This window comes from Schistocerca piceifrons, chromosome 2 (assembly GCF_021461385.2).
Source record: "Schistocerca piceifrons isolate TAMUIC-IGC-003096 chromosome 2, iqSchPice1.1, whole genome shotgun sequence".
NCBI lineage: Eukaryota > Metazoa > Arthropoda > Insecta > Orthoptera > Acrididae > Schistocerca > Schistocerca piceifrons.
Window position 1 is genome coordinate 744,354,260 of NC_060139.1, and position 27,966 is coordinate 744,382,225.

Genomic DNA, 27,966 nt, shown 5'->3' on the forward strand with positions numbered 1-27,966 from the left:
TAGAGACAAACAGATTGTTTAACAATATTAACTCGGCAGAACTCGTAATATGTCCGCCCACTATCACTTACAGAGACGAACAGATTTTTTATCAATATTAACTCGGTGGAACATCCACCTGCTATCACTTATAGAGATGAACAGATGAATATAAAGAAATTAAAAAACTGGAGAGCATATCTCTACTTGTTTTGTTTCTATGCCAATGTCATCTATGGTACAAAATTATTTATATATATAAAAAGAAACAAACAAGGGAGAAAAGAAAAAAAAAATGATACAATATAATTGCCCAATTGCCCCCCACTGCGCACTGACATGATATGGAGGTGCACTATGTCTGAGCTTATTTCTTTTTTTTATGGGTTGATAACTGTGGCCATTGTGGGCATAGCCTTTATTTTTCGGCCATTTGAGTTATCCTATATGGTTACCAATTTATGTAGGCATGTCAGCTCCCCTAACACTTACATACATAAGTTTTCCTTCACAATGAAGTGCTTGCTGTAAGCACATAGTCCCATTATTGTCAGTCAGCATCTGCCCATTGTTTAGCTTGCAAAGCATGCATGTGCAGTTAGACATCCATTACCATCCCTGCTCGCTTTCACGTGTTTAATACAAAGTTAGTGTGCCCGTGTCTGCATTCACATAGTCTTCACTGCACAAATTCGCGAAGCTCATTTTCAGTGAATCTTTGCGAAATCTTCAATGCGATGACAACTAGTTTCCAGATCAGTGGGCCAAGGAATGTACTTCCATTCGTCGCTTGCACTTATTCAGTGGGGACACCAGCCATACATCTCACATCCGCCGACAAGGTAAGTTTCTTGCCACTTCTATGACGTTGTCGAGCACAGAAAAATTCATGATTTTACGATGTTGTCGAGCTCAGAAAATTCGTGTTTTTATGACATTGTCGAGAACAGAAAATTCATGCTTTTATGACGTTGCACGAAGTATTGTCATTTTTAGTTCATCACGCGCACACCCACATATCTCACACGCACACTTAATACTTTGCAGGCAGGTTCGTAAGTTTTTGTGCTTTGTTTTGCAGCCCCTTTTGTACTGTTGCATTACACAAAATTTCTGTAGAATCCTTTCCACATACTATACATATGACAAAAAATGCAACTACTAGAATAAACTTATCCTATTCATTTTCCAACATGTCATTTTCATTGCTTATATACATTACATTCTGATTGTCATTTTGTTTAGTACATTTTGTTAAATTATAATGTCGTTACATTGTTCAATTCCAGTTATATGAGTACCCCTTTTGCTCTCTCTTGGTTTTACATTCTTTACATAACATTCATGTAATAATAGATTCATTTTTCCTCTATGGCATAAATTAACATACATTTCATTTCAATTTACAGTGACTTCTTGTCGGAGCATATTTATCAAGCTCAAATAATTAAAGAAGTAAACAATAGTTGCTACAAGAGATTCTATGCACTACTTACTTACAACTATATTTACTTGCAGTGCAGCCCTTTCGTATGTTTATATGGTACCTAACACTCAACAAGCATTCTACTTTCTTCACTTTAGGATATGTCGTTGCATCTTTCCCTGGAAGAAGAAAACTTAATTCTAACTTACACTAAGTCTTCATTGATAAGTGTACAGTGGCTTGATGGTCACTAATACCTCTTTCATATATTCAACCATGTATTCATTTACTTCAGTGTGCAGTCGTGCTATCACATCTTATTTAATTTCATGTGTGCGTCTCTACTTAGCTTATAAATCTGAAAGATAAAGTGTATTATAGGCATGATGTGACTTCCTATTCAGTTTTTACTTATATTGTACCCACTTGTTTACCTACAGCAAGAGTTTCCTGGACCCTCAATTATAATTAGTGCATGTACTTCCAATACTTAAATTTGTAAAATAACCCTTTAGCTTATCCTTGTTTGTGTGTATTGTGTAGATAGTTGCAGTATATATTCTCCCTTAATTTTCTATGTCCAAGTTTATGCAATAGGCTTTAAAATGCTAGTGCAGGCTGTAGCTCATGGGGTTTGTTTGTTTTGGGGGCTCCAAAACTTTCAGCTGTGTCTGGCACGCACACGCCTGCGGTTTTTTGATTAGCTTTCTCCCCAATGTGCATGCGCTTCGTCGCTCTATTACACTAACATCGCAGTGAGTTGTGTATTGCAGTGCATGCTACCATGTGTTTCACAAGTTCATTTATTCATTTACAACTGGGCTACATGCAACGCAAAGCATTGTGTTTAAAGTATCATCGTCTCTAGACACACAAAAGTAAAATTCTTCCTTGTTACAGCCACTTACCTTATCATTTACACATTTGACATATAAGAAAAAACATAGACAAAAATTCTCCATATCAACTAGCAACATAAATTCTGGTATGTTATTCTCCAGCATCCTAAATCTAATATTATTATTCATATATACAACATAGCGAGTATCTGATAAAGCAAGTGTTGATCAAGCTTGTGCTCCCACTCTCCTCCAAGGTCACAGAACGGGGGCCTACTGTGAACGGTTCAAGTTTTCTGGCATCACGGTGGCATTGATCTCTGGATCAGTTGTAACTTCCACTATGTTGACCCTTGGTGTTTGGTTACGCCAATTAGTGTCCTGAGAGGCTCTAGGCTGAAATTCTCTTTGCCTCTGCATGTTACTCGGCATATGTGTGTTACTTTGCTGGCCAAATTCTGCTGTCTGTGGGTTATTCAGTTGTCTGTTGTTATTTTGCATTTGCCAAGCGATTGGCTGATTATTGCCTATTGCCAGTAGCTTGTGCCTGCACATATTGTACAGGCTGGCCATACTCTATTCCTCCATTGTAATTGTTTTTGCTAAATTTTTGCCCAATGTCAGCTTGTGTGTATCCAACAACAAATCTAATTTTCTGGGCTTCAGTCCAGGTACGAGGTAAAACATTTCGAAATGCTCTGATAAGGACCACAGGGTGTCTTCTTTTCCTTTCAGAAGAAAATATCAGAAATTGTCAGTGCCTAAGTAATCCCTCATCTGCAAGTAATGTTGACAAACATGCCGCGCTGTCAGTGACAAGCGTCTTTATGTTCACTTGTGGGGTAGCGCATGGCAACTGCACTTGCTCAACAGGTGCAGCTGCTGGCAAGTGCTGTTGCATTGTGTAACCTTTGCTATTTTCCTTCGACGGGCTAACCCAGTATTGTGGGTAACCAGTGAAGGTATCTAACTTCTCTAAAAGCATAGGTTTGTTTTCTGTCATATGTTGTTTTGGAATGTCAGTAGTTTTAGCAACACTGCCTTGTAACCTTTTCTCTGCTTCCTTTAGACACGAGTCTGTTTTAGCTAGAAATTGACTTTCTTTCTCTTTTAGAGCTTCTGCTACAGTATCGACATAAATTTTACATTCTGACAATACCTTTTCAGCAAGGGTGCTGCCCTTATCCGGCATCCTGGCTTCAGCCTTTTCAGTTATTTCCTTTACATCTGCACATAACATATCTCTATGTTTTTTGGCAAATTCTAACACCAAACTTAACTGATCTACTCTCAGACTCAACTTGTGTATTTTTGTAGGTAGGTTTTTGCGTACGTCTTGCAGCTTGCTGACTGCATTCGTCACATTTTTTTCCCGATGCATCCACTTCGGATTGCATCTCCTGAATTTGCGAATATGCTTCACTAAGGTTTTGTAACTCATGTGCAAGTTGTTCCTGTTTATAGTCTATGGATGTTACCTTTTCCATTAACATATTTATATTGTGGGACATGTTGGTAATTATTTCTTGTTTTAGTTGTTTACCGAGCTCTGTGAACTTACTGAATAATTTGTCAGATAATTCAGTGCATATAGTTTTGCTCACCTCACTGAACTGTTGATGAATACTATTCTTGAAATTGTTAAATGCTTGATTTTGCTGTGCAAACTGTTGTGTTATTAGTTGCCTGAGCTGTGTCAAAGTGTGTGTCTCACTAGTATTTGCATTGCTTTTGTGAACTGTTTCCTGTTCTTGCGTTTACGACCCATGAGCAAATAATCAAAAGAACTTTTGCTGTTGCGTGCTTCAGTTTCACTATTTGAAAAAATGTTTCCCGGTGAGACATTAGAAATTGTCTCATCAAGTGTCATAAAAGTGACATCATGATTGATTATATTACCAGTGTCATCATCTTGTAATAGTGGGACACCAACCTGCTTGTTTTGGTAGCCATCGGCCAGTTCATGAGTTGGCGCGTTACTTTCAATTGTTGCCAAGTTCGGATTTCCGACGTCTTGGCATATAGCATTTTGTAATGAGTTTTCAACAGTGGCCATTTCCTTTGACTCCATTGTGAACAGTGTTTAACAAAATTATGAAAAAAATTATTTTCAAAAACGAAATTTTGTTTGTATTGGTACTTCTCAATAAAAGCAGTTTTATACGCATATTCTCATTAACCCATGATCAATCGTGTTGTTTGAAAGTATCTAACATTTATGATTTTAGTTACATATTCTAGCACATTTCAAAGCTAATGAACTGACGATCTAGAAATGCTTTCTTTCATATCCCGTGCTTCAATTAATCTGTGACTCGACAACCAAATTTCAACAATAGCTGTTATTTGAAGTGGTGCACAGTGTTAGATTTTTTCTAACACAGGATTCTTTATGTAACAATTACTACTTCTTTCGTGGAATACCGCCTTGCTTCACTTTTAGTCTGTTTCTTGTACTTGTAACATGCGGCTGTATTAGTTTGTTTTCTCCTGAAAGTGTTCAGCGTATGTTACGTCTTTTATAAGAAAAGTAAGTATTCTTATTGGGTTTTACAAATTGAATGAAGCAATTCGTTATACAGAATACATGACATTCTGTGTCAGATATGAAACTATATAAAACTTTTCAGGAAAGAAGTCATGTCAGAGGAACAGATATTGGTTTGGCTAGATGAACCACTAGACGAGGATATTTACATAGAGGGTCTGTCATCAGATACTGGTGCACCGTCTGAGCATGAAGAGGTCAGTACCGCAACACATTAGTCAGGCAGTGAATCTGATACTTCTGCTACAGCTGTTTCTCAATATACAGATTGTGAAACCTTTCTTGGTAAGGATGGAATAACAGAATGGTTGAAGTAATACACTTCTCCAGCGAAAACTGCCTGTCAGAATATTGTAACACAGCTCTCAGGTGTGAATGGTGTTACAAAAAATTTGAAAACAATTTTGGAATGCTGGAAATTATTTTTTCCGGATAGCGTAATTGGTCGCATTGCGGAATATACAAACCAAGAACTTGGCAGAATGGCAGCATCTTATTCATGGAGTGCTCAAAACTCCCCACGGACAGATTTTGAAGTTATCTGCTTTCTTTGGTGTATTATATCTCACAGGAGTGAAAAAGGCACAGCATCTCAATACTGATGAGCTATGGGCCACTGATGGGACTGCACCGGATTTCTTCATTGCATTGATAAGCAAATGAAGGTTCCACACACTTCTCCAAGCTACATGTTTTGATCACAAATCTACAAGAGCTCAGAGAAAGGAAACAGATAATCTGGCACCAATTAAAGAAATATTTGACGAATTTGTGCATGTTTGCAAGAAGAACTATAGTGCCGGCGCACTGACAACATAGACACGATGTTTAGAACCATTCCATGGACGTTGCAAATTCAGGCAGTATATAGCAAACAAGTCTGCAAAATATGACATCAAGATATATGCACTCTGTGATGCCAGAACGTTTTATATGCTAAATATGGAAGTATATGCAAGTAAACAACCTACTGGGCCATATCAAGTACCCAATGATGCAGAGAATGTGGTGCTTTGATTGATTCGACCGATTAACAAAATAGGCAGAAATGTGACAATGGACAGTTATTTTACATCTATACCATTGGCTAACGAAATGTCGCCAGTCATCGACTCACAGTAGTAGGTACTCTACGGAAGAATAAAAGAGATGTTACACCAGAACTTCTGGACATAAAGTGTAGGCAACTAAACAGCAGCATATTTGCATTTGGAGAAAAACCAAGCAACAACTGCTTGATTTGCTCATATGTCCCAAAAAAGAAACAGAAAAAGAATTTTCTAATGTTATCCACCATGCACAGTGACGATGCTATAGACTTTGACAGTGGCGAAGCAAACAAACCTGAAGTCATTACATTTTACAACCTCACAAAAGAGGTGTAGATGTTGTCGACCGTTTGAAATCAGAATATTCTGTTTCAAAAATAAGCAACTGCTGGCCTCTTACACTGTTTTTCTGCTTGTCAAACATCGGACCAATAAATGCACAAGTAATATATAAGATGAACACAAATGACTTAATTCCACAGAGAAGATTCATCACAGAAATGAGTATGAAGCTTATAAAAGCCCACATGATCAAACACATGTTGATTCAGAGGATATCACTTCGCTTGAAGGAGAAAATAAAAGGTGTTGTACTCATTTGCAAACTACCGACAGCTAAAGAAGAAAATGAATCGAGGGGGGGGGGGGGGAACCCCCCCCCCCCCCCCCCCCCACACACACACACACACACACACACACACAAGATGTCACTACTACCCTAAAAGGAAAAACAGATTCACACAGCATTGCTGCCATCATTGTTCCAGCCCTATCTGTAAAGAACATACAGCATCAAGTGTTCTTATTTGCCAGGAGTGTATGTCACAAGAAGCCATATCTGGATCTGATGAGTAAAAAGGAGTGTGATTAACAATTAATTCATCACTTACTATAAATATTACGAATAGCTGTTTACACAGGTAATATTGTAATCAAAAAAAGTTTGTGAAGTCTTTGCATGTTGAAATATTTTTAAGTTTAGCGAATTACATGTTCCATACCATGTTTATACTAATTTATAATGCTTTGGTAATAATAAAGAAATGATTTATTGTATAAATGTTCTGGCAGTCCCACCTACTTCATATATTTCTTCATTTGTTGTCCTCGGTGTCGACGTACTGGCTGAAAAATGGGTTGTGTGGATTCCGACACTGACTACTTTAAATGATGTAGCTGATGTATGCACAGTTATGTTTTACAGTACTTTAATTTCACTGTTCACAACCCCCTAATAATACACAGTTATATGGCCAGTGCACTATTATGTAACCTTTGATAAGCCTCATTAATAATTAGCAGGCAAGACTCCACAAACTGCTACAATGGTTTCTTGTTGAACATCTACGAGCAGTAAAACCTAACCACAAAGTTCACAGTTCTTTAAGAATAATCAAGTATGCATGGAGCAGATACTGTCACTGTTTTTTACACACGGCCTAATTGTGTAACACTTCTTCCACATTTAATTTGAAGCATTGTTGTCATTCTAACCAGTACATGTTACTCGACTGAAACTCGACCATGGACTGACTGTCTCGTGACCAAAAATTGGGTCCTTATATATCATCACAATAATAGGTGCTGAAACTACACATTGTTTAAAGTTAAATTTACAGAAATTAAAATTACAACTTAACTCATTCAATTAACTGAATACATAGAAAAATTGCGTCTTTTTAACAGTTTCTTCTACTACAAGGTTTAGGCCGAATTATTTGTTTAAATCATGAAATTAACAGATATAGTTATGCTAACAATACTTTTGACAAAATAGTTGATTACTTTGGACTTTGGAAATAATGAAGGGCTAGTTTTGCTAACATGTTTTTGAGTAGGGCCAAATAGATACTTTGAGAGTAGTAGCGTTTCGTCTTCCAAATGTTTATAATTATTACAGAGTTTATATTTGTTCATATGTCAACAATAGAATTTAAGTTACGAAACAATCACTGATTTCACCCTATAACAAACGATACTAACGAGGAATAGTCAAAATAAATTAGAAAATCAATTACATACATAAAATTAAGCATAAAATTAGATCTGGTGTTATATTCTCGAAAACTGAAGGCCAACCTCTCACTTATGAAAATGCAGATTATATTCAAGTATGCTAATGGGACATAGCTAAAAATAAAAAAAATGAAGGAGGCAGATGGCAAAACAAGAGAGGAATTAAAATTATCCCAGTTTGCTTTGTCACAACGTGTCTTTGTCTGGCATAAAGAGAGAAAAAAGGTGCAAGATCTCATTGTTAGAAAAAATCTAACATGGGAGTTATTGCGTGACAACAATATTCGCGAGCAACTGCAGGTTAATGAACCTGATTATTCTCTGATAGTGTTACAGAATTTGAATGAATTATTTTGCACTTTGATGTTGACTTTACAGAGATTTTCATCTTTCCTATAGAAATGCACTTTTCATACAAGATATTAATTGGAAGGAAAAGAGCTTATCTACTGTGAGAGAGACAGCACCAAGCGCGGCCATATAAGCATACAGCATAGCAAGCAGCTTCCTACCTTAACCGCTGAAACCCGCATTCCCGGCGCGTCTCGTATGTAGGCAGAATTTAATTTTAATTTTCTCCTTCAAGTTGTTAATAGTTCCAATCTCATGGACCTGTAACAAATGCAACAAAGGCCTCATTAGTTTCTTGTAACGAAAAAACGGATCATTTATCTCAAAACAATTTTATCTCAACAATTGGAGGTCTGTCATATTCTGCTCGGCGCTGTCCTTGGAACGGTTGCCATTGAATAGAGGCAGGCGAAAATAAGGTGTAATATATATTGGAAACTGATTAAAAATTGCTGCTTAAATAATTAAAAGAGAAATTTTGAAAGAATAACTGAAAGAAATTGGAAGGTACACATACTCTGAGTGAACTTTAACTGGCACTAATATCAACAGACCTTTTAATATACAATACATTTAAGATCAACATTCACCATTTAAATTTAGGTACTTCTCGTTATCTCCATTGTACATAAAGCTGGTTATGAGGATCGCCCTTTCTCTGTTCACGCAAATTCCTCTTGTTTGCTTCGATCATCTCGAGATCAGTATTCTCGGCACATGAACAGATGGTTTTTTTAATAAACTTCATCTCCCGAATAACTTTTATAACACTTCTTTAAGGGGACATTGTATGTCCTATGTCACCAATGTTAAATTATCGAATTTTGTGACCTATTATCTTGGAAACTTTTTAAGACACCAACTTACTATTTTCCATAATTATTGAATGCATCTTTCTAGATATACTGAACTAGAAATTTTTTTTTTTTCAAACATTCAATTTTTTTTTGTCAGAATTTTGTAAATAAATGAACATAAAAACAAAACAACTCAGGATATTTGAATTATTCTAGTTCCTTATATGTTGAATGTCACACTTGGCATGCTGTGAAAATTTCATCTCTACCATCAGTACTTTTTAGAAAACGGGTCATTTATTGCAAAAAATGTAGTTCAGAGATATTGAGGTTTAAAACTTTTTTTCTTATAAATTCTTATACAGACTTACATTTCTGCATCTTTTATGCGCTAGAATTGCTCTGGCCCATACTCTGTGTCTTCTTCAGTGTCACAACAGTCCAGAGCTTGCCGCCTCCTTTTCTTTCTTGCTTCTTTTGTCATTTGCTGAGCAGCAAACTCTGTTTCATGTACACGAAGCTCATCCAGTTCCCGCAATCCTTTAGTTGTGTTCTGTCCAAATCTTACCCCTAACGTCTCCAGAACCTTAAGTCTTTCATAGTTCCCATCATTAAAAGTTATTACAGCATCAGACACTGCTAACTTTAGAGTCATAAGGCCAACAAGTACATTTTTAGGCACATAGCACCACACAACAGTATTGAAGGACTCATTCACATTCTAGGTCTTCCCATGTAAAAACTTCTTTAGTAAGTCAGGATTTGCCAAATCTCTGTAAATAGGTTGATTGCCTCCATTACTGCTGAAGGAAGAGAATGTTTATGTGTAAATTTATGCAGGGTCCCAGAAAATTCAGCTTGCCTATATTTACTACACTAAGTGTTTGGTGGAGGTGGACATGAAGCATGACATGGCTTTTCATCAGTTGATATTCGATGAATGCAGGTCTCACACATCTGTTACCCGCAAATTTGCGTTTCCTGAAGTTACTTTTACGCTTAGTCATTTTGTTTACATATAAAAAGTAATAGAAGTTAGCTTATTACAAAAATAGCCGATAATCACAGTACTTTTAACGAAAACTAGTATTAGAAACAAACGACTGATTTGTTTATTCTTAATGCCAAATTCTGAGATGTAGGTACAAAACAAAGCAATTCACAGCCTTCTAGACTGTGTTGTAGTTCCCAAGATACGACTGCTCAACTGTGGCGGTGTATGTGTAGCCACAAAATTTGACAGTCACATGGCAACATTCAAAATATTGTCTGATTTTAATGTATTGTGTACCAAAATGTTCAGGAAAATCCAAAGTACATTATGGAGTAGAAAACAGAAAATGTTGAATTTCAACGAATTTCACATACAATGTCTCCTTAATGTCCAGTTAGGATACACATTTTTGAACAATATTAATGTGGCAGAACTCTTCATACGTCTGTCCACTACCACTTATAGAGACAAACAGATTGCTTAACAACATTAACTTGGTGGAACTTGTAATACGTCCGCCCGCTATCACTTATAGAGATGAACAGATTTTTTATCAACATTAACTCAACGGAACTCATAATATGTCCGCCTGCAATCACTTATAGAGGGAAACAGATGAATATAAAGAAATTAAAAAATTGAAAAGTGAGCCAGTGTCAGCAGGACTGCCTGGGTAGCAGCGTGTATAGGCAGTGTCACCACTGATGTTGCAGGTTGGCAGTAGCTGACTGGGATTGCACACTGTAGCTGATGAATGGCAACCACGTCCGGACTGTATGCCTGCCTCGGGCTGTGAAATACAACATAGGGAAAGGTTTGTACTCACACCTGAGCCCCCAGGGTGGTCAGCATCGAAGACATGTGCCTGCCCTGGGTGGTAGTCAACGACAAGGTCCCCAAGAACTCCCTCTGCTTGGGCCAGTGCCTGTAGCTTCTGGAGCCTAAGTCCAGAGTAGTGACCAGCTGTATCATTGTGTACTGTGACCTTCATCTCAAAAGTTGGAGGCTGGCCATGGTTATGTAGCCATGCGTCATGTAAACATTTTCGTACTGTCTGAGAACATCTGGGCACACACAAAGAGAAGGTTTGACTCAAGTAATACTTGTGTGAACCAGTGTTTCCTCTCGCCAGGGCTTTAGCCCAGAAATGGAAACAATTTAGTACACTCGCTCGCCACCATGAAGCAGTAGTGATTTGCCTGGCTTGCTTTTCTCATCCAGTCAGCTTTTCTGGACGCACTGTCATATCTAGTGTCTCAGCTTCACTGGTTGGTGTATACTACAGTGTTAGTGTACTGAATAAATACTCTTGGACTTTGAATTCGTCTTCGTACTTCATAATGTGTAATCATCATAATGATGACACCACTCTCCCTAAGACATCATTTTGCTGCATTGGCACCAGGCCGTTCCATGCTCTAGACAAGGTCATGGTGCAACAATATGGACACTAGATTAAAAATATGTCTGACGTGGTTCTTCTTTGTTTCAGGCTCTTGACAACTTAATAGTGGCTGCAATGTTCAGTGTTTCACAAAGAGTAAGAGGAAGCTCGTGCAAAGTACTAAAAAAGCTCAGGTAAGGAGAAGGTGTAGAGTATGCTATTTAATTAAACAGCCTGAAGTAATACAAATGATAACATTTCAACCATGTACTGTAATCAATATTATTTTTTACACCTGTTGATTATTTGATTGAAACAGGTAGTTTTAACTAATTAATGTACACGTCTTGTGCCAAATTGTGATTTTTCACTATTTCAAGTAATGAATCCAATGACAGAGGTGAAAAAAGGAACTCAGTGTACAAAGATTGTGAGTCAGTCAAAAATAAGAACCAGGAAAATAAAATTCATTTTGTGTTTGGCACTGTTAAACACTCTTAAGAATTCTGCATTCAGAAAATTTGGTATGCTTGTAGCTGCTAGGGGACACAGCAGAAGTTTCTGATTGTCACAATGTTACCTAGTAAAGATACTTGCTTTCCTCCTGAGGCAGGAATTGTCATGTGGCTTCATTGTGAATTTCTACATTATTGTTGGAGATATGTGACATTTGGCTGACAAACTTCTGTTTGGGGACATCCCATTCATGTTCATTTGGTGCTAGCTGTGTGTGTGTGGAAGCCAAGGGAAGTTTGATGCAGACTGTCTGTAAACTGAAGAGTGACTTTGTTTGTGGTGGGGGTAGTGGCTTTTTTCTGGAAGAGGGCTACAACTGCTGCACAGGTGACTAAGAATCACCTGGCATGCTGCCTAGTGATAATGTAGATTCTGTTCATATGCATTTCTTGCTCAAGTTGTTATTCCATTTGGTGTTAACACATTTAGTGGAAAATAAGCACTTCTCAGGTATGTCTGCACACTGAGTCGTCTGTGATTTAAAAGGCATGCTACAGAAAGGTCAGTATAGCCTTTTGAAATAGCGTGTAGGTAGTCCTTGTGATTTAATTGGGTAGAGTGTGGGCACAACTCACGAAATATTCATCACAGCTTATCAGGTGATGTTAACGAAAATGCGCCATTGGCATCCCGGCACCATTACCAAAAGTGATAGACCTCCACACAGATTATTCTGAGGCTATATTGGAGTGGAGTTCACCTTTTGTGTAAATGGTCTCCAGTTTGTGAGTGAGGAAGGAGTAGCTTTGTAGGACAACGAGTTAGAGATTACGAAAGCAGGAATAAAAAGGAGAAAGAGGGAGCATTAAGGACGAGGACTTGGTGAATGCTGAATGGCTGGTACAATGTAGGTCTGCAGCAAACATAGAAAATAAGGATGAAATGGAAAGAGGAACAGTAGCAGTGTGAGGACTTACATGAATATACTATTTCTCACATTTAGCTGACTGGACTTTCTCACATTATGGTGCTTATTTACAGACTGATATGTCACATGTGACAGTCTTATTTTCTGCTCATTTATAGATTAATGCTATTGCCAACTGCCTCAATGTTACATGATGAGGGAAAGGGAGGGGGTAGGCAACAGTAGTTAGATTGGTCCCGTCAAACAAGTTTTTGCTGCTAGTTTTATCTTGTGTGATGCAAATTTGTGGAATTGTATGATGAATGTGATGGTTTTCTTTTGTTGTAAAGAGCTGGTTTGTGTTGTAAAGACCAGTTTGTAATCTTTAAACAATGGAAAATCCAACATGGAATGATGGCAATATTATAAAAAGAATATATTGCTACTCATCGTATAGTGGATATATTGAGTTGCAGCAGGCTCACCAAAAACGACTGCTAAACAAGTAAGCTTTCAGCTAAAAGGCCTTCTTATGAAGCACACACACACACACACACACACACACACACACACACACACACAGTGCCTTGTTATAAGAAGAGTTTTCCTAGTTCATTATGTCTTATGAACATCTGTAAAATGAGACAATGTCTGGGGTTGAACAGTGTTTTTATAAATGCTTTTGCGTAAATAATTTTTTGCAGTGCAAATAGTCTTTTTTAATTTAACAACGGTCTCTTTTAACATATCTTGCTCATAGACTACATATTCATATGGGATGATAATTTTGTTTCAATCACATATGTTACAGGTATTTGTATGAAGAAGACAGTGAACGATCTGAAAAACTTGGTGATGTGATTGATTTATTAGAGAGCACAGGTGGCTTATCTTCTCCACAGAATCGAAGTCCTTCCAAAGACCTCTCTGCAACCCTTAAAACTTTGAAGTGTGTAGAAACTGTTTTTAAAGGTATTGTTAAACCATTTTCTTCTTGAAAACATTTGTTGTTTTTGTAATATGTGTAAGTTCAGTTTTTAAGAAAGTATGATGGTAAGCTTGATCATTTTCTGTTGATACCAATAATTATATTATTTGAGTTTGCCTTCGGTCTGTTTGCCAGATGTTAGTTACTGAATTATTAGAATTACGACATTACAAAATTTGGTGTAGTTGTGCATAGCTTTATCTAAATAATAGAAGTATTGAGTTGACAATTTTAAAGTACATATATTCTGGCAATATCTCTTTTTGAAGAACTTTTGTAAGTATTATATTTTACTGGCATACTCATCTGATGTAACAAGACTTTGGATAACATGTTTGTTATTGCTCTTATAAATTAAAAAAAGATGTTTTTGACATTAGAAACTTTCAGTACATAAGTGACATAAAAAAGTCACAGGTTTTAGAGACCTAAAGTATTTTTTATGAAAGGTTCTTCCTGATTTTTCACCAGGTCCAAATATTGATAGTTGTATGTAATAAATGTTTTAATCTGGTCTTACCTTATTGCAAAAGAAGTAAACTCAAAGTTAAGACTACTTCCCCCGATACAGTAGTTTAAAACACACACACACACACACACACACACACACACACACACAAAGAAACAAACAATGTAGTTTACTGTATGTCGAGCTATCATGTTGTGTGTGTGTGTGTGTGTGTGTGTGTGTGTGTGTGTGTGTGTGTGTGTGTGTGTGTCTGTGTGTGTGTGTAAATATACACTCTTACGCACAGTCGTCAACTAAATGCATCCACCAGCAGCTGCACTAAAATTGTGGTATGTTGGAGCATCCATTAGTATTTCGCTATAATAAATAAGATGTTCATGAATGAAGAATCCAAAATATGAAATGAAACAATTACTCAGGGAGTGAGCAAATTGTACCCCCTTGATAGTGATATGTGTTTAGCTGCTATTATGATTATCTTTGGCAGTACAATGATGACTGACTGACTCTGGGAGATAATGTTATTGTCTCCCAGAGTGATGGTTAAATACAACTTTTGTTTAAAATTTTGAATACTGGTATTTAATTTGTAGTGCACACTGTGAAAAATTGTATTGAATGCACAGATAATAATTAGGGAAGTGACAGAATAATTGTTGCTGCCAAAGAGCATTTTTTGCAGAGTTGTGTATTTAATGAATGAGTTAGAAGGAAGTTGGAAGGGAATCTTATTATGGTAACAAACTGAAATGCAGAGTAACTATAGTAGAGCAGTATAAGAAGATTCCTGACAGTTGCAGTGAGCTAGGCACAGCTGCTTTGTGTGCCTACCTCAAACAGTCATGTAACATAATTTTGTAAATTCCTATATAACAATGCCACAGTGTTTTCATGGGTTTATAAATGACTGTTGTTTTTGCAGCTTTTACTGCTATGCATCTGAAAGCTGGCGTCAGTGCTGCTGTCATGGATCACCTTTAGCTGACTTGACTATATACAACTTTTAAATTATGTAAGCTAGTAGAAGACATTCACACATAGCATCTCCATGAAGTACCAACTAACACAGCTCCACTTTGAATTGATTAAATGTGTCGCATACCTTACTTGGTTTGTCCATAATCATTTTGAACATTGTTTTAGTTCATATATGGACTAATCACAATGAAGTCTGGCGAACCAGTTCACTCCTCTAAATTACTCAGTAACTTCCTAATTAACTATGAATAAGCATTTTTCACTTATCTGTTTTCAAGGAAGATCCAGTAAGAATCATTTCTTTTTAAGAATTTTTACACTGTCCAACTTCCTCCAGAAGCTGCCTATGTATTTTCAGTTCACCCATACATGTTGGATTACACTACAAATAGGATATATTATTCAGTTGAACTTCTGTCTTAATCTGGAATCCTTTCAAATGCTAAGGAATTAGCTTGATTATTTGCAATAATTTGAACTAAGCTATACTTACAAAAATCATACAAACCCAATCACAGCATTCACTGAATTCAAAACAGGACAAATTCCTTTGTACAAAACTCATGCAAACATTTTTACTACCACCCATTAGAAAGCATATTAGTCCTCATCAAATGTACAAAACCCTTACACAGTGTAGTATGGTGGTTGTTGTTGTTGTTGTTGTTGTTGTTGTTGTTGTCTTCAGTCCAGAGACTGGTTTGATGCAGCTCTCCATACTACTCTATTCTGTGCAAGCTTCTTCATATCCCAGTACCTACCGCAACCTACATCCTTCTGAATCTGTTTAGTGTTTCATCTCTTGGTCTCCCTCTACAATTTTTACCCTCCACACTTCCCTCCAATACTAAATTGGTGATCCCTTGATGCCTCAGACATGTCCTACCAACTGATCCCTTCTTCTAGTCAAATTGTGCCACAAATTTCTCTTCTCTCCAGTTCTATTCAATACCTCCTCATTAGTTACCTGATCTACCCATATAATCTTCATCATTCTTCTGTAGCACCACATTTTGAAAGCTTCTATTCTCTTCTTGTCTAAACTATTTATTGCCCATGTTTCACATCTACACATGGCTATACTCCATACAAATACTTTCAGAAACGACTTCCTGACACTTAAGTCTATACTTGATGTTAACAAATTTCTCTTTTTCAAAAACGCTTCCCTTGCCATTGCCAGTCTACATTTTATATTCTCCCTACTTTGACCATCATCAGTTATTTTGCTCCCCAAATAGCAAAACTCATCATCTACTACTTTAAGTGTCTCTTCTCCTAATCTAATTCCCTCAGCATCACCTGATTTAATTTGACTACATTTCATTATCCTTGTTTTGCTTTTGTTTATGTTCATCTTATATCCTTCTTTCAAGACACTGTCCATTCCATTCAACTGCTGTTCCCGGCCCTTCACTGTCTGTGACAGCATTACAATGTCATTTGCAAACCTCAAAGTTTTTATATCTTCTTCATGGATTTTAATACCTACTCGGAATTTTTCTTTTGTTTCCTTTACTGCTTGCTCAATATACAGATTGAATAACATCGGGGAGAGGCTACAGCCTAGTCTCACTCCCTTCCCAACCACTGCTTCCCTTTCATGCCCCTCGACTCTTATAACTGCCATCTGGTTTCTGTACAAATTGTAAATAGCCTTTCGCTCTCTGTATTTTACCCCTGCCACCTTCAGAATTTGAAAGAGAGTTTTCCAGTCAACATTGTCAAAAGCTTTCTTTACATCTACAAATGCTAGAAACATAGGTTTGCCTTTCCTTAATCTATCTTCTAAAATAAGTCATAGGATCAGTATTGCCTCACGTGTTCCAATATTTCTACGGAATCCGAACTGATCTTCCCAAAGGTCGGCTTCTACCAGTTTTTCCATTCGTCTGTAAAGTGTTTTGCAGCCATGATTTATTAAACTGATAGTTCGGTAATTTTCACACCTGTCAACACATGCTTTCTTTGGGACTGGAATTACTATATTCTTCTTGAGGTCTGAGGGTATTTCGCCTGTCTCATACATCTTGCTCACCAGATGGTAGATTTTTGTCATGGCTGGCTCTCCCAAGGCTATCAGTAATTCTAATGGAATGTTGTCTACTCTTGGGGCCTTGTTTCGACTTAGGTCTTTCAGTGCTCTGTCAAACTCTTCACGCAGTATCGTATCTCCCATTTCATCTTCATCTACATCCTCTTCCATTTCCATAATATTGTCCTCAAGAACACCACCTTTGTATAGACCCTCTATATACTCCTTCCACCTTTCTGCTTTCCCTTCTTTGCTTAGAACTGGTTTTCCGTCTGAGCTCTTCATATTCCTACAAGTGGTTCTTTTTTCTCAAAAGGTCTCTCTAATTTTCCTGTAGGCAGTATCTATCTTACCCCTAGTGATAAATGCCTTTACATCCTTGCATTTGTCCTCTAGTTATCCCTGCTTAGCCATTTTGCACTCCCTGTCGATCTCATGTTTGAGACGTTTGTATTCCTTTTTGCCTGCTTCATTTACTGCATTTTTATATTTTCTCCTTTCATCAATTAAATTCAATTATTTCTTCTGTTACCTAAGGATTTCTACCAGCCCTCATCCTTTTACCTACTTGATCCTTTGCTGCTTTCACTATTTCATCTCTCAAACCCACCCATTCTTCCTCCACTGTATTTCCTTCCCCTGTTCTTGCCAATCGTTCCCGAATGCTCTCTCTGAAACTCTCTATAACCTCTGGTTCTTTCAGTTTATCCAGGCCCCATCTCCTTAAATTCCCACCTTTTTGCAGTTTCTTCAGTTTTAATCTACAGTTCATAGCCAATAGATTGTGGTCAGAGTCCACATCTGCCCCTGGAAATGTCTTACAATTTAAAACCTGGTTCCTAAATCTCTGTCTTATAATTATATAATCTACCTGAAACCTTCCAGTGTTTCCAGGCCACTTCCATGTATACAACCTTCTTGCATGATTCTTGAACCAAGCGTTAACTATGATTAAGTTATTCTCTGTGCAAAATTCTACCAAGCGGCTTCCTCTTTCATTCCTTACCTCCATTCCTTATTCACCTACTACTTTTCCTTCTCTTCTTTTTTTGCTATTACTGAATTCCAGGCCCCCATGACTATTAAATTTTCATCGCCCTTCATTATCTGAATAATTTCTTTTATCTCGTCGTACATTTCATCAATCTCTTCATCTGTGGAGCTAGTTGTCATGTACTTCTGTGGTAGGCATGGACTTCGTGTCTATCTTGGCTACAATAATGGGTTCATTATGCTGTTCATAGTAGCTTACCCGAACTCCTATTTTTTTATTCATGGTAGTATGGTATACTTGCAAAATATGCTGCCATAATGATTACAGCACATACTTATTCATTTTGTTGCTGCCATAAGCAAGGTGAGTTACACTTTAGGGCAAATGGTAACCTTTTATTGCACTGCATACAATATTCCTTCACTCTTATTAGGAACAACACACAAAACTAAGATAGCTGCTTTCTTATTATTGATTCATTAATCAAAAATATTTACTGGCCCATTACATCTCAGGTGGTTCCTCTATTTTGCAAATTTTGAGTAAGCATCAAGACCAACAGCATTCTACTTCTGTAGAAACTGTCAAGCACATCTCTTTCCTCAGAAGGCAACTTTCTAACAACCATCCAAGTTTTACAGTGATAGTGTTCCTACATTCTCCCTCATTTAGGTGTAGATTCTCTTCCCTTAGTAAACCTATGCTATTCATAACATTATTACATATAACAGGCTACAGTATCCAACTTCCATTATAAAACTCTCCTCTTCACTCCTATATTTTGAATTAACTTATTCCTACTTTATTAAGGCTGCATATCTAATTCTTGACTTCTCTGTTTTCCAATCACTGTAACCAAAGTGTATTTATGCTTCTTGCTGGCATATTGTGCTGCTACCGCTGTTAATTACTCTATGTGAATCTCATCTGGATGTTAGCTCATCAGCCAGCTGCTATATAAGGGTACCTTTCAGCTTTCCTGCTTCTTCCTTCTTCGATGTGCTAATGCTAAAATCCTGCATACGTATTTAAATTAGTTGCGTTTTTTATAATCACCTTTTCTCTGGTTTTAATGACGAAATTGTACAATCTTTTCATTCAAATACTCATTGGAAATGTAAACATTATGCCAACAGTTTATGCTAGGATTAATTATCAAGATTTCCGCTAGAAAAGAGCAGTCTCTCAGTTCTAAGTGAAATTTCTATCCTTATTGTATAGCTACTTAAGTGTAGTCAGGGCGATTTTACGGAGAAAATTATTACCCTTAAGTGTTACATAGTTGAGTTCATCTTAAGGTATTATATGGTTCCGTATTTACATATGTATTTTTTGTATTATTCCTTTACTCCACAAAGGTAAAGTCATTGTGCAGTCAAGTTTCTTTCAAAATTTTCTCTACTGTGGTTGCAAGGGAATTACAACTATTAAAGCAAAATACGTGGGCCTTATTCCACATGCTTTGATACATACAATTTCTTCATTTGTGGTAAAAATTCATTGGTATAACCTTATCTTCAGTTACAATGTAGGTATGTACCAACAAGCAATTAATATTTTATTTATAACTGCTTATTTATTCTGAAGCCTGTACAGTGCTAAGACTTTTCAGCAAAACAACTCTGTTTGAGAAAAATACTCCAACATTCTACATTTCTCATTGACCTACACAGGTGTGATTTTCATTGATGATACATGGGTATTCGTAATTTGCTAAGACTGCCTGCGTGAGAGAACACAACGCCTGTGCTGTTAGTGAAGCGCTCACTAACTTCCAGTTATTTTGTCATTATAGACAGGATAGGGAAATAAGCTATAATTTAAAGAAGATAGAATAGTGGGAGAATGAGAAACCATTATACAGAAATCAAAAAGGAAGTCATATAGCACTTAATTACAACCTCCTCATCCTGTGCTGCTGAAAAGTGTACCCCAATGCATATCTTTGGGTAGATCATTCAATCTATGTATTTCACTTTGCTTTGCATATCTTTGGGTAGATCATTCAATCCATGTATTTCACTTTGCTTAATTTAGTCATGAGGGTATCTGCCTTCTGCTTCAAACCACCTTTTCGTTCTCTCCCTTTTTTAAAAAAAATATGTATTTAAAGTCATTATTTGACAATCCTCAAAGTTCAACTCTAAATTTATAGTCAAACCTCACACTGTCTTCTTCATAAGTAACCACGTAACTAAACGTTAACTACACATCATTTACACTTACTCTCATGAAAATACCATGTACATCACGTAAATTAACACCAGAAGCTAGTTGACATCTGAAGTCTACACAGTTCATCTTGAAACTGAGCAGTTTAAATGCAAGCCAAATAATTTGAGTTACCACATATGGTGAAGGAGGCATGTTAATAGTTAACAAGTGTTTGACATTTTGGTTCAAGTAAATCACACTACTCTCCTCTGAAGTTGATGAATTGGGACAAGAAACATCAAACTTACTTAAATCTGTATCCTGTATTGAAATATGAGGTCTGTTCAAAAAATTCTGGAACTTTGTCCTTTCTATGCTTATCTTTTACTTATTGTGCATGGTCTCTTTCAAAATACTCTCCTCCACAATTGACACACAGCTCCCAAAGGCAAAACACTTCTGAAAGCAGTCTTGGTACGCTTCTTGGTGGATTGTGTGAAGCGCCGTCTATGAATTTTCTTTTATTTCATCTGTCGTTACAAATCTTCGTCATTTCAATGAGGTTTTCAATTTTGGAAAATATATATATATATATATATATATATATATATATATATATATATATATATATATATATATATATAATAGAAGGAAACATTCCACATGGGAAAAATTATATAAAAACAAAGATGAGGTGACTTACCGAACGAAAGCGCTGGCAGGTCGATAGACACACAAACATACACACAAAATTCAAGCTTTCGCAACAAACTGTTGCCTCATCAGGAAAGAGGGAAGGAGAGGGGAAGACGAAAGGAAGTGGGTTTTAAGGGAGAGGGTAAGGAGTCATTCCAATCCCGCGAGCAGAAAGACTTACCTTAGGGGGAAAAAAGGACAGGTATACACTCGCACACATGCACATATCCATCCACACATACAGACATATTTTAAATATATATATATATATATATATATATATATATATATATATATATAAAATAGAGAGAAACATTACACATGGGAAAAATGTCTTTCCCTCTCCTTCCCTCTTTCCTGACGAAGCAGCCGTTGGTTGCGAAAGCTAGAATTTTGTGTGTATGTTTGTGTTTGTTTGTGTGTCTATCGACCTGCCAGCGCTTTTGTTTGGTAAGTCTCATCATCTTTGGATGGATATGTGTGTGTGTGTGTGTGTGTGTGTGTGTGTGTGTGTGTGTGAGAGAGTGTATACCTGTCCTTTTTTCCCCCTAAGGTAAGTCTTTCCGCTCCCGGGATTGGAATGACTCCTTACCCTCTCCCTTAAAACACACATCCTTTCGTCTTTCCCTCTCCCTCCCTCTTTCCTAACGAAGCAACCGTTGGTTGCGAAAGCTTGAATTTTGTGTGTATGTTTGTGTTTGTGTGTCTATCGACCTGCCAGCACTTTCGTTTGGTAAGTCACATCATCTTTGTTTTTAGATACATTTTTCCCACGTGGAATGTTTCCCTCTATTATATATACAGGCAGTCACCAACAGGGATGATTGTGCAGGTGCATTATCGTGATGCAAGAGCCATGAATCGTCTCGCCACATTTCAGGCGCTTTTCTTCTCAAATTTTCTCACAGGCATCGCAATACATCCCAATAGTACCATTGGTTAACAATTTGCCCCTGTGGCATGAATTCATGATGAACTAATACTTCAAAGTCAAAGAAAACTGTCTGCATTGCTTTGACGTTTGACCTGACCTGATGAGCTTGTTTTTGGTCTTAGAGAATCTTCCCCTACCCATTGTGAAGATTATACCTTGTTCTCAACATCATAACCATAGACCCATATCTCATCACCAGTTATAATTCTCTTAAGGAACATCTCGTTCTCATTTGCATAGTCTAAAAGCTCTTCACAGATTGCAAAGTGAAGGTCTTTTGAGTCTTGACTCATGAGCTGTGGGACGAACTTGGTGGCAACACGATGCATTCCAAAATACTGTGTCAGGATTTCATGACATGATCCAGCTGAAATGTTACTTCTTCTGCTACCTCTCAGATAGACAGTCTTCGATTGGTATGCACAATTTTGTTGATGTTTCTGACATTAGTATCATCGGTATGCACAGGATGGCGTCCTGAGTGAGGGTCATCTTTAACTTCCGCCCTGCCATTTTTAAAATGTGTAAACCATTCATAACACCAAGTACAGCTTAAGCACACATCAAGTAGGCTTCCTGCAGAATTTGGTGTGTCTTTAAAGGTTTTCTTGAGTTTCACACAAAATTTAATTCAGGCGGTGGTGCCTCTAACTGTACCATCTCGAAATTTGCAAACTGTGCAATACAGTGTTCTACTCAATACAACACTGATCAATAACTAAGAACTATATAACAATGAAACTTTGATGCCAACAGTATTTCATTCCAATACACCATTGATGCAAAATTACAAATGTTCCAAAATTTTTTGAACAGACTTCATGCTTAGACTGACACTTGTCTGAGGTTTGTTTTGATTCAACATGAAACTCAACAAAACTTAAAATTAATGGATTTACCATAAAATCAGCTCTTATAGATATGCCAAAATGTAATTCCTTTGTTAACTTTATGACAGCAAATTCTAATTCAGCTACCATTTGATTATTTATTTCTAAGTTTTCCCTTTGTGAATCCGGAATATAATCTTCAGACTTCAGGACTTTCTTATCTATTTTATCTTTTAAATCAGCATTGTTGATTTTTAGTCTATTATTAAAGTCAGCAATTGTTTTTTCTTTTGTCTCGACCACAGCCATTTCAAATCTAATACCTTGTGCATTGGCATACAGGAAAACCAATAACAAGTTTGCAACTAATGTTCCATTGCTGCCAACTGTCACAGTGTGCACACAAATTTGTTGCAAAAAGAAAATTTCTTCCTCACAAATGTGCTTCAGCTACTGTCACACACAATGAAGTTGATAATAATAATAATAATAATAATAATAATAATAACCAAGCAACAAACTTAGGAACCAACACAACTGGATACAGATCACAAGTATACACAACATTTATTACCAGATACCCAGAATTAAAATTTTTAACAGAACAACGACTAGCTGATCAGATCCGTGTAATAATAAAAAATAACAGGATACCCCAGTCACAATTAGAAAACATCAAAACAAGTAGTACAACAAATACTGGAACAAAATAATGTGCAATCAGAAGAAGAAGAAAATACAGTAATGGGCTCAAACATCCCAGAGCAAACAAACAAAGAACAACACCATCAATTAAACAATCAGAGGAAAAAGAAATCTTAAGACAGCCACCAGAACAAGCACAAATAGAACACGAAGTGACACACATGTTAGATATAGAAAAAAAATTTCAGCTGACATGTATAGAATACAAAGACACAAATACAGACATTAGACAATTCTTGCGTAGACCACCAAATAACCCACAATTCAAAACAACAACAACAACTATCAACACAATCATACACAACAAAATAAATGAAAATACAACTATGGAAGAGTTACAACTACTGGTTTATATGGGAGCACTCACTACACTAAATATACATACTAGGCAGAGATCAGAACCAACCAGAACCAATCAACACACAGAAGAAACCCACAAAGCCAGCATGGCAACACAGGCTACAGATCAGAATAGAAAAACTGTGAAAAGACATCGGACAGCTAACACAATTTATAAGAAATGAAATATCAGACAAAAACGAAAAAGGTTAGGTAAAATCTCACAACAAGAAGCGATAGAGCAATTAGATGAAAAGAAGCAGAAATTACAAGCATTGGCCAAACGACTTAGAAGATACAAAAAAAGTGAAAATAGAAGGAAACAAAACCAAACATTCAACACAAACCAAAAGAAATTTTACCAGACAATAGATAACACACACATTAAAATAGACAATCCACCAAACATAACAGACATGGAACACTTCTGGAGCAATATATGGTCAAACTCAGTACAACATAACAGACATGCACGGTGAATACAAGCAGAAACAGACACATACAAGATGATACCACAAATGCCTGAAGTGATAATTCTGCAACATGAAGTCACCCGAGCAATTAATTCTACGCACAATTGGAAAGCCCCTGGAAAAGATAAAATAGCAAATTTCTGGCTAAAGAAGTTCACCTCAACATATTCACATCTAACTAAATTATTTAACAATATAATAGAGGGAAACATTCCAAGCGGGAAAAATATATTTAAAACCAAAGATGATGTGACTTACCATACGAAAGCGCTGGCAGGTCGATAGAAACACAGAGACACATACATACACACATAATTCAAGCTTTCGCAACAAACTGTTGCCTCATCAGGAAAGACGAAAGGAAGTCCTTTCGTCTTTCCCTCTCCTTCCCTCTTTCCTGATGAGGCAACAGTTTGTTGCAAAAGCTTGAATTTTGTGTGTATGTATGTGTCTGTCTGTGTTTCTATCAACCTGCCAGCACTTTCGTATGGTAAGTCACATCATCTTTGTTTTTAAATATAAATTATTTAACAGTTACATTGCAGACGCATACACATTCCCCGATACACTTACACATGGAATAACTTATCTGAAACCTAAAGATTAAGCAGACACAGCAAACCCAGCAAAATATCGCCCCATAACATGCCTGCCAACAATATACAAAATATTAACTTCAGTCATTACACAGAAATTAATGACACACACAACACAGAACAAAATTATAAATGAAGAACAAAAAGGCTGCTGCAAAGGAGCATGAGGATGTAAAGAGCAACTGATAATAGATGCAGAGGTGACATATCAAGCTAAAACTAAACAAAGGTCGCTACGCTACGCATACATTGATTACCAAAAAGCTTTTGATAATGTACCCCACTCATGGTTACTACAAATATTGGAAATATACAAAGTAGACACTAAATTGATACAGTTCCTAAACATAGTAATGAAAAATTGGAAAACCACACTTAGTACCCAAACAAATTCAAATAATATCACATCACAGCCAATACAGATTAAGCGTGGAATATACCAAGGAGACTCATTAAGTCCTTTCTGGTTCTGCCTTGCTCTGAACCCACTATCCAACATGCTAAATAATACAAATTATGGATACAATATTACTGGAACATACTCACACAAAATCACACATTTGCTGTACATGGATGATATAAAACTACTGGCAGCAACAAATCAACAACTCAACCAATTACTAAAGATAACAGAAGTATTCTGCAATTATATAAATATGGCTTTTGGAACAGACAAATGTAAGAAAAATAGCATAGTCAAGGGAAAACACACTAAACAAGATTATTACATATTGGATAACCGCAGCGACTGCATAGAAGCGATGGAAAAAACAGGTGCCTATAAATATCTAGGATACAGACAAAAAATAGGAATAGATAATACAAATATTAAAGAAGATCTAAAAGAAAAATATAGACAAAGACTAACAAAAATACTGAAAACAGAATTGACAGCAAGAAACAAGACAAAAGCTATAAATACTTATGCTATACCAATATTGACCTACTCATTTGGAGTAGGGAAATGGAGTAACACAGAACTAGAAACACTCAATACACTTACGCGATCACAATGCCACAAATATAGAATACATCACATACATTCAGCAACAGAAAGATTCACATTAAGCAGAAAGGAAGGAGGAAGGGGATTTAGCGACATAAAAAACCTACATTATGGACAGGTAGACAATTTAAGAAAAATCTTTATAGTACGAGCAGAAACTAGCAAAATACACAAAGCAATCACTCGTATAAATACATCGGCTACACCACTGCAATTTCATTACCACTTCTACAACCCTTTAGATCATATAACATCAACAGATACGAAGAAAGTAAATTGGAAAAAGAAAACACTACATGGCGAGCACCCGTATCATCTAACACAGCCACACATCGATCAAGACGCATCCAACACATGGCTAAGAAAAGGCAATATATACAGTGAGACGGAAGGATTCATGATTGCAATACAGGATCAAACAATAAACACCAGATATTACAGCAAGCATATTATTAAAGATCCCAATACCACAACAGATAAATGCAGACTTTGCAAACAACAAATAGAAACAGTAGATCACATCACAAGCGGATGTACAATACTAGCAAATACAGAATACCCCAGAAGACATGACAATGTAGCAAAAATAATACATCAACAGCTTGCCTTACAACATAAACTTATAAAACAACATGTTCCCACATACAAGTATGCACCACAAAATGTACTGGAGAATGATGAATACAAATTATACTGGAACAGAACCATTATAACAGATAAAACACCACCACATAACAAACCTGACATCATACTCACCAATAAAAAGAAGAAATTAACAGAACTAATCGAAATATCCATACCCAATATAACAAATATACAGAAGAAAACAGGAGAAAAAATTGAAAAATACATCCAACTGGCTGAGGAAGTCAAGGACATGTGGCATCAGGATAAAGTTGACATTATACCAATTATACTATCAACTACAGGAGTCATACCACACAATATCCACCAGTACATCAACGCAATACAGTTACATCCAAATGTATATATACAACTACAGAAATCTGTAATTATTGATACATGTTAAATTACCCGAAAGTTCCTAAATGCAATGTAACACATACTGTACAGTTAAAAGGAAGTCACGCTTGATCAAGGTCTGTGTCACTCTCCATTTTTAACCAGACATAACGTATGAGAAAGGAAAGAAGATAATAATAATCCACATACAAAAAGGATGATGATGATTATTATTATTATATTTAACTGGGATTTAACACTGCTCACCATACTTAAGTAATTCATCGCGTCATGATGTTACTGAAACCATGTCACTGCAACCCAGCAAAACTGTGCTCCTTTTGGTAGATGAGGATCTGATGCTGGTGCTGGTAGTTGTCACGTTGGAGCTACAGACCAGATGAAACAGTAGAAGCCCTTTGAAACCGCAGTCAAGGATCATCTGACTCTTCGATTTACTAAGTTTTTCTGTGACACAAGCGTTGTGCATCAGTTTGATCATTATTAAGCAACAAATTATTTCTTCTTAAGCTTCTAATCTATACCTCTTGTAATTACTTGTGCACTTCATTGTAATATTTCCACTGTTGACCACATTGCTAAGAGCTACAGCAATATTTGTTGAAAATGATTCAGTCAAAAATTGGTAATTTCTTCTTGGTTTGTATTTAAGTGTTAGCATTTTAGTCCCTGCACTCTACATCAGATCATGTTTCTATCTCTCCCCACATGTACATCACTATCCCTTCCCCTTTCTTGTCCCCCTTCAGATTGGTGCTCCCATCCCACCTGGCTTGTTGCATTCTGGCCTGAGTTCTCAGAGTTGTCAGTCTTGTGTGCATGAGGTGTGCTTGCTTGTGTGTATGAATGGTGTGTGTGTGTCTTTTGCTGATGAAGGTTGTGTCCGAAAGCTTTGTGTGAGTGTCTTTTAATTGTTCCTGTCTGCAACTTAATGTGTCATCTTTACGGTAAGTAGCAGTCTGTCTTTTGCTACATTGTTGATATTCCTACCTGAAGTTTCCGTTGTTTGTATTAAGTATGTTCCATCGATTTTTAATTG

General features: G+C 36.7%; 1 protein-coding gene across 1 annotated transcript in view; it reads left to right on the top strand.

Moving 5' to 3' along the window:
- Positions 1–27,966, top strand: part of LOC124776452 — a 110,208-nt gene that overhangs the window by 75,688 nt on the left and 6,554 nt on the right. The window contains exons 12-13 of the mRNA XM_047251461.1: positions 11,492–11,577; positions 13,558–13,718. Coding sequence (XP_047107417.1) covers positions 11,492–11,577; positions 13,558–13,718 — 247 coding nt within the window. The remainder of the gene's footprint in view (positions 1–11,491; positions 11,578–13,557; positions 13,719–27,966) is intronic.